The sequence below is a fragment of the Choloepus didactylus genome, chromosome 4 (assembly GCF_015220235.1).
Source record: "Choloepus didactylus isolate mChoDid1 chromosome 4, mChoDid1.pri, whole genome shotgun sequence".
NCBI classification, from domain to species: Eukaryota; Metazoa; Chordata; class Mammalia; order Pilosa; family Megalonychidae; genus Choloepus; species Choloepus didactylus.
Window position 1 is genome coordinate 157,550,448 of NC_051310.1, and position 12,903 is coordinate 157,563,350.

Below are 12,903 nucleotides of genomic sequence, written 5' to 3' on the forward strand. Positions count from 1 at the left end.
CCTTCATCGGAGTTCCCAGCTTGCAGCCTGCCCTATGGAATTTGGACTTGTGTATCCCCACAGTCATGTGAGACAATTTTTATAAAACCTCACAATATTTGCAGATATCTCCTGTTGGTTCTGTTTCCCTAGAGAAACGTGACTAATACACTAATTTTAGGACATTTTCATCGTGCCACAAAGAAGCCCCATGACCCTTTACAGGCATTTCCAATTTCCCCCTCCTCCCAGCCCCTGGAATCATCCAATATGTGGCCTTTTGTGTCCGGCTTCTTTTAGTTACCATAATGTTTTCAAGGTTCATCCATGTTATAGCATATATCAGTATTTCATTCTTTTTTTAATCACTGAATGATATTCCATTGTATAGGTACCTTTGTCAATCCATTAGTCAGTTGGTGGGTGTTTGGGTTGTTTATATGAATAATGCTGCTGTGTGCAGGTTTTAGTGTGAACATATATTTTAATTTCTTTTGGGTATATACCTAGGCGTGGAGTTGCTGAGTCACATGGTAGCTCTATGTTCAAACTTTTAAGGAACTGCCAGACTGTTTTCAACAGTTGCTGCACCATTCTACATTGTCACCAGCAATTTATGAAGGTTCTAACTTCTCCACATCCCCATCTACACTTGTTATTGTTCATTTTTAAAATTATAGCCAAGCTAGTTTGGTGTGAAGTGGTATCTCATTGTAGTTTTGAGTTGTATTTCTCTAATGACTTTTCATCTTTTTGTGTTCTTATTGACCATTTGTATATCTTCTTTGGAGAAATGTCTGTTTAAATCTTTGGCCTATTTAAAAATTTTTTTTTTAAATTTTTTTTGTCTTTTGATTGTTGAGTTGTAAGAGTTCACATATTCTGAACACTAGACCTTACCATGTATCTGATTTACAAATATTTTGTCCTTTTCTGTGGGGTGTCTTTTCACTTTGATAGTGTCTTTTGAAGTACCAAAGTTTTAAATTTTGATGAAGTTCAATTTATGTATTCTTTCTTTGGTTGCCCATGCTCTAGGCATCATATCTAAAAAAACCATTGCCTAATCCAAAGTCCCAAAGATTTATGCCTGTGTTTTCTTTTAAAAGTTTTAGCTCTTTACGTTTAGAACTTTGATCCATTTTGAGTTGATTTGTGTGTGTGGTATGAAGTAGGGATTCAACTTCATTCTTTTGCATATGGATAAAACAGTTGCCCAGCATCATTTGCTGAAGACTTATTTTTCCCCACTGAATTCTCTTGGCACCCGTGTGGGAAATCAATTGTTCGTAAAGGTATGGGTTTATTTCTGGACTCCCAATTCTATTCTCTTGATCTATACGTCTATCCTCATGCCAGTTACTTTTAGGGGAAAGTTTTCAGTCTTTCACTATTAAATATATTAGCTGCGGGTTTCTCATAGATGCCCTGTATTCCATGGATATTCAAACTTGCTGTTTTCCAGGCACACCATGCTCTTTTATGCCTCTGGGCTTTGCACTTTCTTCCTTCCCCTCTTTGTCCCTTTAAGGGTCAATCCAAATATTCTGGAAACTTTCCTTGTCTGCTTCTAATAGAGTGGATCCCTCCGTCTTCAGAGCTGCTACAGCAGTTTAAAAATCTTTTTTGGTTTAACTATTTAAGGTAAGAAATGTACCCCACTATGTCCTTTTAATTTTCCCCTTAATAATCCATTACGGCTCTTAGTTGTGAAACCACCTAAAACATTTCTAAAATCTATTCATGTTTCAATTACTCTGGCTTAACAAAGTAGTCATTTCTCTTATTTGCCTGAAAACTAATGTCCTTCTAGTTCCTGGGGGTTACCTTCTAAGCTTAATTTTATAAGGTAATACTTTCTCCCATGGTTCTTAGAAATATTTTCTGTCTGCTTCTAACAGAGTGAATCCCTCTGTCCTCAGAGCTGCTACTGCACTTTAAATTTTTTTTGAATTTATTTTTATTAGAGAAGTTGTGGGTTTACAGAACAACAAAGTAGTCTAGCCTAACAAAGTAGTCATTTTTTTTATTTGCCTGAAAATTACAGTCTCTCAGTTCTCAAGATTTGGCTCCTGTAATTACTTACCAGCCACATATTCTTGGATAAGTCAAGCATTGGTCTTCCCATCTATAATGACTAAAAAAATAATAACCATTTTTCATGGGGTTATTGTTGAGGATTTAATGAAATCATGTAAGTGCAAGTGGTTGAATTTCAGAGCAACTGACAAGATGTCAGTTGTTTCAGCTACACACAGTCACCTTTTCCACCTAGGGATGAGGGACTGTGTCTTCCATTGTGCTTCATTGGTGCTTCTTGAATGCTCTCATTTTCTTTGCCTTCATCTCGATGGATGAAATGTCAGAGAATCTTGCTCTCTTTCACCTACCTTTTTTTTTTTTTTCCGCTTTTGTTTCCTTCCCTGGACTTTCCTCCAATTGTTGTGCAAACCATGGGCTCATTGAAATGCCTGTGATAGCACTCCTCAGTCTGCCTTGGACAGGGTTGTGAGCATGTAAACAACACCTGGGCTTTACATGGGCTTTCCCCAAGAAGCCCAAGTGCTTCTCATCTGCCATCTTTTTGGTTCTCAAAGAATCTCTGGCGGTAGACAGAGGTGAGTATGATCTCTGGTTTTATCATTGACTGTTGACTGTTGGAGTCAGTTAAAACCACCACTGACATTCTCGTACAGATTGTGTAAAGCAGAGTATATAACCGTAAAGGAACAAAGTGAGGTAGAAAGAACAGCCAGAAGCCTGGGTTTGAGTCTTGGCTCTGAAACTCAGTGGCAAACCTCTTAATTCCTCTCATTTTCCTTTTCCTTGGTGGTGAAACAGGGATAAAAATAAAAATACCAGCTTCATGGGATTGTTAAGAGTAAATGAGAAAGGTCCATATGAGTTCTTCAGGAACATTACGATTATTTTTAAGAGCCCAGTAGTATGGCTTGGCTCACAGAGCTTTGGGTCTCAGGCATGAGTTGGCAGAGGGGGAAGAGGCAGGCGCACAGGCGCTGCAGGAATCTGTAGGTCATGGGCCCCCCTTCTCTGGCAGGGGCTGGCCTCAAGGCTTATGTTTTCCATAAGAAGCCCTCTCTCCCAGATCACTCTTCCAGGAACAGCTCACCCTTCCTCACCTCCAGGACTTAGCTCTCATTGTGCCCCCTGCCTAGAGTTGAGAGCCCTGTAGGTCTCGGCCAGTCTGCCAGTCCCTTGCCTGACAGCTCTCTGCCTCCCTAAGTGAGGTCTCATGTCTTTCAAGAAGTAGCTTCTTGATGCTCCAAACCATGGGCCTCTCTTTCTCTAGATGGATTTAAAGCTCCTTGAAGGATGACCTTTGTCCTAAATATCCAGGATGGTAAATCAGGTGCAGGAAACATTTGCTGAAAGAATGAACAAATATTAATTCAATAACTTTTTGAACATCTACCATGCGTCAGGTATTGGTGTTTCAAAGTTCCTGCCCTTGAGGAGCTTACCATCTAGTGGGATTAAGAGGAACTGACACATTATTTTGTTTAATCCTCATGGCAATCTCTGATGGAAGTTGGAGGTTCAGAGACTTGCCCAGCATGGTAAAGTCAGGCCAGGGCTATTTTAGGATCTAGACCCTGACACTGAAGTGAAAGTCCTAGTATTCTACTGATACTTCCCAGGGGTGCCTAAAAACTCCACTCCTTGCTGCAAGGGAAGTGCCCACAGATTGGAAGGATTTGGGGAGGTGGCTGCAGTGTGCAGTACTGAAGAGCCCCAGCTCTGGGATTTAGTCATATCCCAGCTCTGTTACTTGCTAGCTTTGTAACTGGGCAAGTTACTTAGTCTCTCTGAGCGTCAGTTTTCTCATCTGTAAGAGAATAATAATACTGTAGCAGGCATTCATTGTTTTTTCCTGTACAACACCCAGCCCCACTTCTGCTAACAGCACCCATGTCTTGCTCCATGCTCCCCACCCACCCAATGGTCAGTAAAATGGGTGGAGGTGGCATGTTCCTGAAGCTAGGCCTGTCGCATGCTTTCTTGAAATGAATCTTCACTGAGGTGAACCAAAGACTGAACCCCACTGGAGTTCATTCATCCAGAAACCCTGACAAAAATGTTACTGTTCCTACCCCCTGGACCTGGAAGCCTCTCTGGTTCCTGGCCTTTTGAGACTAGTTCTACTTCTCCTTCCATCTTGTGAGCTCCCCACCTCAACCCTGCCCCACCATGTCCCTCTAATCAATTTCCTTTTTGGTTTAGCCATTAGAGCAGTCAGTTTTTATGCTTGCAATGGTCACAACAAAGCCCCTTATTGATCCAAACACCTACCTTGCAGAGTTGAAAGGATTAAGTGATATGAGGTTTGTAAAGCACCTAGCCCAGTTCAGGCAGCATAGCAAGCAAAGAGTAAGTGGGGTAGTCGGCTGTAAGTTAACTCTTGGAGGAGACGGTGCAGGGCACAAGGAGGGGTAGGGGAGATGGTTATTGGTTTGGGTTCCACCCAGAGAAATCTCCTCCCAAGAGACAGTCAGAAGGAAAACAAAAGGGAGGGAAGTCCAGGCTCTGATATGCTCATGTATTCAAAATGTTTTTATTGAAACAGAATGACAGAGCAAGAATTAGGTCTGGGAAGATGTCTTTGGGCACAGGATAGAGCCCAGACCCCAGTGGTAACAGTGTGGCACTCTCTCCCCATCCCCTGACTCTTGTCAAGGAAGTGAACACAAAGCAGCAGGGAGGAGGGTGGCTGGGGACAGCCCTCTGAGCTCTCCACCATGGCTGGCGCCAGGTGCCCTTGGGCCTTCTGCTCAGCCCCGCTTCCTCACACCATCCTCCCCATCTCCCTACCAGGGCCCTCTGCCTCCTTTCTGTGTGGGCCAGCCTCCCAGGGGGCTCGGGGGCTGCTCAGAGGGCAGGGTTTGGGGTGGCAAGCAGCGGGACGTGGTCACAGCGGTTAGGGGGTGGCTGCCGCAGCAGGGAAGGCCGGCGGCACAGCTCCCCGTCCCGGAGCACCTCTGGCAGGAGCTTGCGCTTGGTCTCCGGCAGAAGCATGATGCTGAGGATGCAGAGGAGGGCACAGGCCGCCAGCACCACGTGCTGCAGGAAGGCTCCATGGCCCATGTGGAGGCGCTGGGCTGGGCCACTCAGCCCTCCAAGCGCCCCCAGCGCCATGATCAGGCCCAGGCCACGGCCCCTGGGAGAGACGGATGGGCCACTCAGCCTGTAGCTGTGGGCCTCGCTCCACCAGCCTTCCCCTCCTCCACCCCACAGGCCCTGTCCTCGCCCTGCTCTCACCGGACAGTGGTAGGGATGACCTCAGCAGCAAGGAGGGTGCTGAGGATGCCAGCAGCTTGGGAAGAGAAGAGGCCAAGGACAGAGAAGGTGGTGATGGCGGCCTCGTTCAGATCTGGAGGAGCCAGAGGGACAGTGTGAATGGGACTGGGGACATCAGGCCTAGGCTAGTCCCTGGGGTCACCCCCTCAGCTCTAGTAGGGTGGGTCCTGGGCATTCATTCACTAACTGGGAACACAGACAAGGTTGGGGGGCCAGGTGGAGGATAGTGGAATATCTGGGCTGGGTGTGGATCTTGTGCCGGGAGGTAGTCTGTCTGAGGCGGCTCTGCTGGGGTTCCCTGGCCAAGCCCACACCATGAGGAGGGGAGGAGGCTCACAATCCCACAGGCCCAGCAGGATCAGGGACGCGATGCCAGTGAGGGTCATCGAGAGGAGGAGGATGCCCCGGCGGCCAAATCGGTCCACGGTGATGCCCAGGAAGACGCAGGCCAGGGCCGCCGTGCCGCTGGCCAGCAGGGAGCACAGGTAGAAGTCGGATGGGCTGCCTCCTCCTCCCACAGGCTGGTAGCAGTGGCGAATGGCGTGGGCAATAAAGCTGAGCAGAGAGAGGTGTCTGAACCCCCATCCGCAGCCTTCTACAATCCCGGCCACGCTCTGCCGAGGTCCTGGGGCCTTCCCCACCCGGCCCACCCCCAGCCCACCTACTGGCCTGGCTCTCAGCTCAGAACCTATGCTCACTTGGTGAAGCCCAGGATAAGCAGATTTTTCCAGATGTTGCGGTAATTGAGGAGGGAAGCGAAGGAAAAGGAAGACATGGCAGGGAGAGGGCAGGTGTTCTCCAGCTCTTTGGGAGAGAGAGAGAGGAGCTGTCTGTTAGAAGAAATAGCCTAGAGCCCAGGATTCCCCTTCCCGGGTGGTGGGGCCCTGGGAGAAGGTGGCACAGCCATGATCACGCAGAGGGCACCAGTGTGTGTGCGCCTGAGGTGTCACTGCAGGGAACCCTGTCTCTTACCCTGCAGGGCCTCCTGAGCCTCTTCCCCCAGCATCTGCCCGTGGGGACGGTTCCGCTCGGCCAGGATCCTCAGCACAGACTGGGCCTCCTCGATTTGCCGCTTCACTATCAGCCACCGGGCAGACTCCAGAAACAGACCAGGCCAGCTGGGGATGGGGTGGGGGATAGGGGCACTGTCAGGGCTCCCATCTCCTGACCCAGGGATGGGAAACTCTTGAGGGGTTGGGGCTGGGGAGGCGTGGAAGGGGACAGCTGGAGTAGAGGAGGGGTCTCTGGGCTAGATCTAGGTTGGAAGTAGAGATGGGAATGGCCAGAGAGCAGGCGGAGGGTGATACTAACCCATAAAACAGGAAGAGGATGCAGGGAGCAGTGATCATTCGCTGCAGAAACCGCCAGTCCTTAGAGACGAGGGCTAGGCCCAGGAACATGAAGTGTCCCCCCACCCCCACCAACTCCCCTGCCAGGGCCACCCGAAGCCTCTGGGTTGGGTCGCACAGCTCCAGGCCTGGAGATACAGCAGGGACGGAGGGAGGAGAGGTCAGGGAGGAGAGAGGCATGAGGGAGAAGAGGAGAGGGAGGGAGGAGGACAGAGAGCAAGGTCAGCCCCCGAGCAGACGCTGCAGCCATCGCCTCCCACAGACCAACCTCTGGGTGCCAAAGAGCAGAGAGGCTGTTCCGTCCTCTATCCCCACCTGCTCAAACCTGGGAGGACTCTAGGGTCAGAGTCCCTGGAGGGTGTTCAGCATCCCCGGTTTACAGGCCCTTTCACATCTGACCTCTTATTTGACCTTCGCATCAACCCTGAGAGTAGTGAGGTGATTTGTCCAAGGTTACACAGCTAGTCAGGAGTTTCTTTTTTAAATAAGGCACTATTCCCTTACAGCCAGAGCAAGGAAGGCCTTAAAGATCTTGGGGGAACACGGGTGTGGAGAGAAGCAGGGCCCCTGGATCCTTCAAAAACCTGGGCAGAATGACAGCTGAGGTAGCAGCCAGCTGAAACTCGGGGTAAAGCAGGGACTGAGGGGACTCTGGAGAACAGTGGGAATGGCCTGGGGATGCAGACAGGCAGGTGTGCGACTCCAGGGAAGGGTTTCTGGGAGGGTGCTACTCACGCATCAGGTAAACGCCAAGGTCAACACCGGCTAGCAGAAAGCCCAAGAGGAATCGGAGGGCCATGACACCTGTTGAGGAGCCCGCAGCAGCCCCCCCAACTCCACAGGGGCCCACCAGCCCCAAGGTCAGCAGCACAATCCCACGACGTCCAAACCTGGAAAGTGGGGAGGGCCTGTGGTCACCCAGACTTCCTGTGGTGTGGGGTTGCTGGTTGGGGCCCTCAAAGCTGGATGTAAGAGGATGAGGCTCTGGGAGCAAGAGTTGGGCTAAGGCTAGAGAAGATGGGGAAGGGTGGGAATCATGGGTGAGTGAGTGACTGGCTGCTGTTCACTAGGGTGCAGCTATTGTTCTATGGGCCATTGACTCTTGGGGATGAGACTACTGGTAAAAGATGAGGACATGCATCCATGGAAGTGAGACCATCCACCAGAGAGGATGGGATATTACTTAGGGGACTTAGGACCATTTGATCCTTGGGAGTAGAGCTATTGATCAGTAGGGGTGGAGCTTGTCTTGCTAAGATTGACCAGAGGAGATGGAGTCATTGATATTTGGGGTTGGAGCTATTGACCTGTGGAGGTGAGGCCATTGTTCATTTGTGCATGGGGTTAGTATTGGTCAGTGAAGATGGACATACTGATCCTGGGTGATTGAGTCATGGATTTTTTGGGATGAGGCCATGGTTCTACGAGGCAGAGACTATTAGTTCATGAGGATGGAGCATAGGTCTGTTAATTCATAAGGATGCTCAGTGGCGATTGGGCCACTGGCCAGGAGATGGAGTCATTGATCCATGGGAATGGGACTATTTAATACATGAGATAGGACTACTGATCAGTGGGGATGGGACTATTAATCTTTGGAGATTGGACAACTGAATTTTAGGGATGGAGCCATTGATTCAAGGGATGGGGCTGTTAGTCCATGTGGATGGGGTTCTTGTCAGTGGGGATGAGACTATTAATCCATGGGGATAATTGATGAGGATGGGGTCACAGGCCAGGGGAGATGAGATCAGTGAGGACAGGGCTACTGATTCCTGGGGGTTGAGGATAAGACCACTGATCCATGGGAATGAAGACTGAGGCCTCTGGTCATTGAGAAGGGGGCATTGGTCCACAGGAGTAAGGCTACTGACTGAATGGCGTGGGGCCATTTTCCCATCAGGATTTGTTTATTGGTTAATAAGGACAGGACTACTGATTTTAGGAGATTGAAATATCGATCCTTAGGAATGAGGTCATTTTTCTATAAGAATGAGGCTATTGGTATGTGGGGATGAGGTACTTTATACATATATTGCTACATAAATATTGACCTGTGAGTTTGGCATCATTTGTGTAACTATTGGGCATTGGGGATAGGGGTATTGATTTTAGGAAACTGGGCTAGTGAATTGCTTTTGATCCAAGATAGTAGAGCTATCAATCCATTTGGATGGGACTGTAGATCAGTGGGGGAGGAGTCTAAAATCCATGGGGATGGGTCAGTGGAGATGGAGCAAATGGTCAGTGGCGATGGGGTCAAGAATCAGGAGATGGGATTTTTAATCCATGGGGAGAACTATTGGCTGGTGGGAATGGACTATTGATCTTTGGAGATGAGGCTACTGATTCATGGGAATGGGATTTTGGTTTGAGAAGATCTAAGCATTTCAGAGCTTATGAGGATGGCGCTATTAATCTATCGGGGATCTACTGGGGTCATTGATCCACAGGGTTGGGCTATTGACCCATAGGGTAGAGTCATTTGTTGGCAGGTGTGGAACTCCGGGTTATTGGGGATGAAGCTTTTGTTCTTTGGATAGAGGTATTGATTTATGGTGATGGGGCCAGTGGTCAGAGATAGGGTCATTTGTCTCTAGAGTGGAGCTACTGGTCAGTGGGAATGGGGCTGTTGATATTATTTATCAATTAGCATATTAATCTTTAGGAATGAAGCCACTGAGATGGAGCTAGCAGTCCATGTGGATGGAGCTGTTAGTCAGTGGGGATGAGTCTAATAATCCAGAGAGATGTTGAGGGAGGTGGTTGGTGGTGATGGGGACAAGAGTGGAGAGATAGGACTTTTGATCTGTGGAGATAGGGTTTTGGTCACCAAACATGGGGCTATTGACCTCTGGAGATTAGGCCCGTTCATCCATGGATATGGGGCTGCTGACAAGTGGGAATGGGTCTGATAGTCCGTGGGGATGGACTTGTGCTGTATGAAGTGGGAAGGAGTCTTTCCTATTGAAAATGAAGTTGAGGCAGGGGTGGAGTTGTGTATCACTGAACAGAAGAAGTCCAGAGAAAACTGCAGAGTCCAGGAAATCTTCCTCCTCTTGTGAAAGCCAGCTTCTTGCCTCCCTGGCACCCCCGCCTCTCTGCCTGCCTGCCCCCATGGCAGCCCTCACCTGTCCGCTGGATAGCCGAGGAACAGGTAGCCAGAGGCAAAGCCCAAGATGAAGAGGATCTGTTCCAGGATCACCTGCCAGCCCAGGTCACACACCAAATCCCACTGGAGATGTGAGAAGGACGGAGCGTGTGTGAGGCCCCTCGCTCGTCGCCCTCAGCCCGCCCCCAGACCCGCCCCTAGCCTGCAACCCGCCTGACTGCCTCACCTGGCCGATGGCGTTCGTGGTGAGCACCGGCAGGCCGTTATAGTCCCAGTCCTTGAGGCAGTGGTTGAAGTCCGGCGGGGCGAAGCCGCTGCACGAAGGGTCGGTACTGGTAGCGACGCGGCTGGCGGTGCTGGTGGCTAGGGCCGCGCTGGCGACACTGACGCCGCTGGCGTTGGGGGGCTGCTCCCAGCCAGAGGCGTTGGGGGCGAAGCCCCCGTAGTGGCAGTGCAGTGGGGGTGCCAGGGTGAAGATGGGGTCCGAGGCCATGCCCAGCGCCACGAAGAGCACGGGCAGGCAGCAGAGGCCGAGCTGCAGCTGCTGGCCGCCGCCCAGCGCCCCCACCTGGGCGAGCAGCGCCTCAAAGCTGAGGGGCCCGGGGGGCACGGCCAGCGACAGGCTGCTGCCCATCCCGTCGCCGCCCGCGTCGCTCCCCGCCTCCCGCTCGCGTTCGCGCTCCCGCTCACCCTGCAGCTGCTCCGTGGGCGCCGCATCTCCGAGGGTCCCGACCTGCTGGGGACGTGGGGGCGGGGCAGGGGCACCGTGAAGCCGAGAGAACCGCGGAGCAAGGGAAGGGGACGGGCGGGAGCGAGGGCGAGGACTGCAGCTAGGGGCTGGGGGTTGCGCTGGAGGAAAACGCCGGGCGCTTGGCGGGGGCGGGGAGATGATGGCGCAGCCCCCCTGGGCGCGGGCACTTACTCCGTTGGGGCTGGGGGTGATCTCTACTGTGCTGTCGATTTTGCTGCCGCCCCCGCCATTGGGCTCGGGGGTCCCCGTGGCCACCCGGGGAGCCAGCTTGTCGACCTCAGGGACCCTGCCGGCCCGCCCTGAAAGGATGCACTGTCCTCTGGCCCAGTTGAGCGCCGGGTGCCCGGCCACAGAGAGCCCAGAGACCCCGCTCTGCAGCTCCGCAGCCGCGGGCGCCTCCTCCGTCTCTGCGATCTGTGCGCGGCTTTCCCCTCCTCTTCCTCCAGACTCCCCTCCCCTTCCACGTCAGCAGAACCTTTGGTCCAGACTCTTCGTCGGAGAGAGGAAGTGGGGGCCAGGGCCCAGGGGAGGGAGGGGATGGGGCTCTGTCGTCTTTTCCCTGGGTCTGCGGGCCATTGCGGTATAAAGGAAACAAAGCTAGAAGGATAGAAGCCAGCCCAGGGAGATTTCAGATTCCTCCTTTGCTCCCACCCCTTCCCCATCATTCGTTCATTCACCCATCCACTCACCATCCATTCAATAACATTTACTGTCTACTTTCTGCCAGGCCTTTTGCTAGCCCTTGGGGATGGATGGACAAGACCCATCTCGAATGTATGTACTGGAGAGAAAGGCCAACCACAGTACAGTACAGGGGGTGCATATGGGGGACTGGTTGGGCCCTGTACTTAACTGGGCTTCAATCCTCTACAAGAAACCACTTCTCTGGGTTGCACCATCCCCACTCTAGTTGAGTTTCCATCATTTCTCAACAGCATTTGGCACTATAGGCCATCTCTTCCTCTAAACATTTTCTTTCTTGGCCACCTAGTCCCATACTCCCCTGTTTTTCTCTCTTTTGCTCCTCTTTTCTCCATTGCAGGCTTATTCTCTTCTTCACCTTCATTTGGTGTCTGCATTCCTCAGCATCTCAGCCTTGAGCCCTCCCTCTCATCTCATATTATCTGTCTGCCTTGGGACTTCACCCAGGCCCACAGCTTCAATTACCACCAAGACAAATGTGATTCCCAGATTTACAACTCCATCTGCCACCTCTCTTCTTAGTCCCAGACTCACAAAGCCACCTCTTATTTGACTTCTCCCCTTGCTTGGGTGACTCGCAGGGACCCAATAAATCCAAAACCAAACTCAAGTTCTCCCCCCATAGCCTGGTTGTCTTCTGGGGCTTTCTTCAGTGAATCGCATGCCCTCAACCAACGGTGGCCAGATGCTCAGGAAACAGCTCTTAGAGCTCCTTCTTCCTCACCCCAATGTCCAATCCTTTACAAAATCCTGTCCATTTTACTTCCTATCTAGTTCTCAGATATTTCGCTTCTCTCCATCTCTATCACCATCAGTTAAGCTACCTTTTGCATGGACTACTTTATCTTTCTAATTTCTAACTGGTATTCTGCATCCACTTTTGTTTCCATCCGTTCTCATCTATTATTTATAATGCAGATGGAGTGATCTTTTCAAAATGCAGCTCTGATCAGGTCCCTTTCCAGCTTAATAGTCTTCAGTGGTTTCTCCTCATCATCAAGGTAAATATCAATATTCCAGACACCTCACACACGGTCCTGCGTGTCTGGTCCCATGCTCTCTACAGCTCCATCTCCCTCCTCTCTCCCCAAACTCTGCACACCAGCCTCACTGGCTTTCTTTGTTTTTCCAATAGCGTAAGACCTTTGCACAAACTATGTCTTATGCCTAGGTTTCCCATCCCCAAATTCTCCTTGTGCTTCAGCTGTCAGCTCAAGCATCTTTGCTTCACAGATGCCTTCCCCAACCCCTAGAATTGCTACTCAAGGTGTGGTTCATGGGCCAGCAGCATCTGTATCAGCTGAGAACATATTAGAAATGAAGTATCTCAGGCCTCACCCAGACCAACTGAATTGGAATCTGCATTTTAACAAGATCCCCAGGTATATGTATATTGACATTGGAGACACATTTCTTTATGGGATTTGATACCTGATAGGCACTTTATTCTCTAATCCCAGGTAAGGGCAGGAAAGGATTGTCCTCTCAGCCAGTCCCCCTTCTCTCCACTAAACCACACCTTTGTCTCCTCTTAAGAAATTTTCTAAATGTGGGGAAACCCTTTTCTAAATCATCAAACCGCCTCATCCTCTTCTCCCCTACCCCAACTCCTTTCAGCATCGCTTCAGGGTTTACTTTGGTGCTGTCACAGCCAACATTCGGTGGGGATTTATTTGTGTCCTTGTGTCTGTCCT

The 12,903-nt window shown here is 50.6% G+C and overlaps 1 protein-coding gene across 4 annotated transcripts; it reads right to left on the reverse strand.

The window, feature by feature from the left end:
* Positions 1-4,538: 4,538 nt before the first annotated feature.
* SLC22A17 (solute carrier family 22 member 17) lies at positions 4,539-10,936 on the reverse strand. 4 transcript variants are annotated; one of them, XM_037834566.1, is made up of 10 exons: positions 10,679-10,936; positions 9,983-10,489; positions 9,776-9,879; positions 7,380-7,534; positions 6,607-6,772; positions 6,268-6,413; positions 5,994-6,099; positions 5,633-5,850; positions 5,257-5,368; positions 4,539-5,155 (listed from the first exon to the last, which is right to left on the reverse strand). In XM_037834566.1, exons 2-10 carry the CDS (start codon positions 10,388-10,390, stop codon positions 4,867-4,869), a joined length of 1,704 nt encoding a protein of 567 aa, XP_037690494.1. In that variant the 5' UTR covers positions 10,391-10,489; positions 10,679-10,936; the 3' UTR covers positions 4,539-4,866. The 4 variants fall into 4 exon arrangements, with proteins under 4 accessions (XP_037690494.1, XP_037690493.1, XP_037690496.1 ...); XM_037834565.1 differs by having other exon boundaries at positions 9,983-10,492; XM_037834568.1 differs by lacking the exons at positions 7,380-7,534; positions 9,776-9,879; positions 9,983-10,489; positions 10,679-10,936 and adding an exon at positions 6,960-7,372 and having other exon boundaries at positions 4,545-5,155; positions 6,607-6,647.
* Between the last annotated feature and the right edge of the window lie 1,967 nt (positions 10,937-12,903).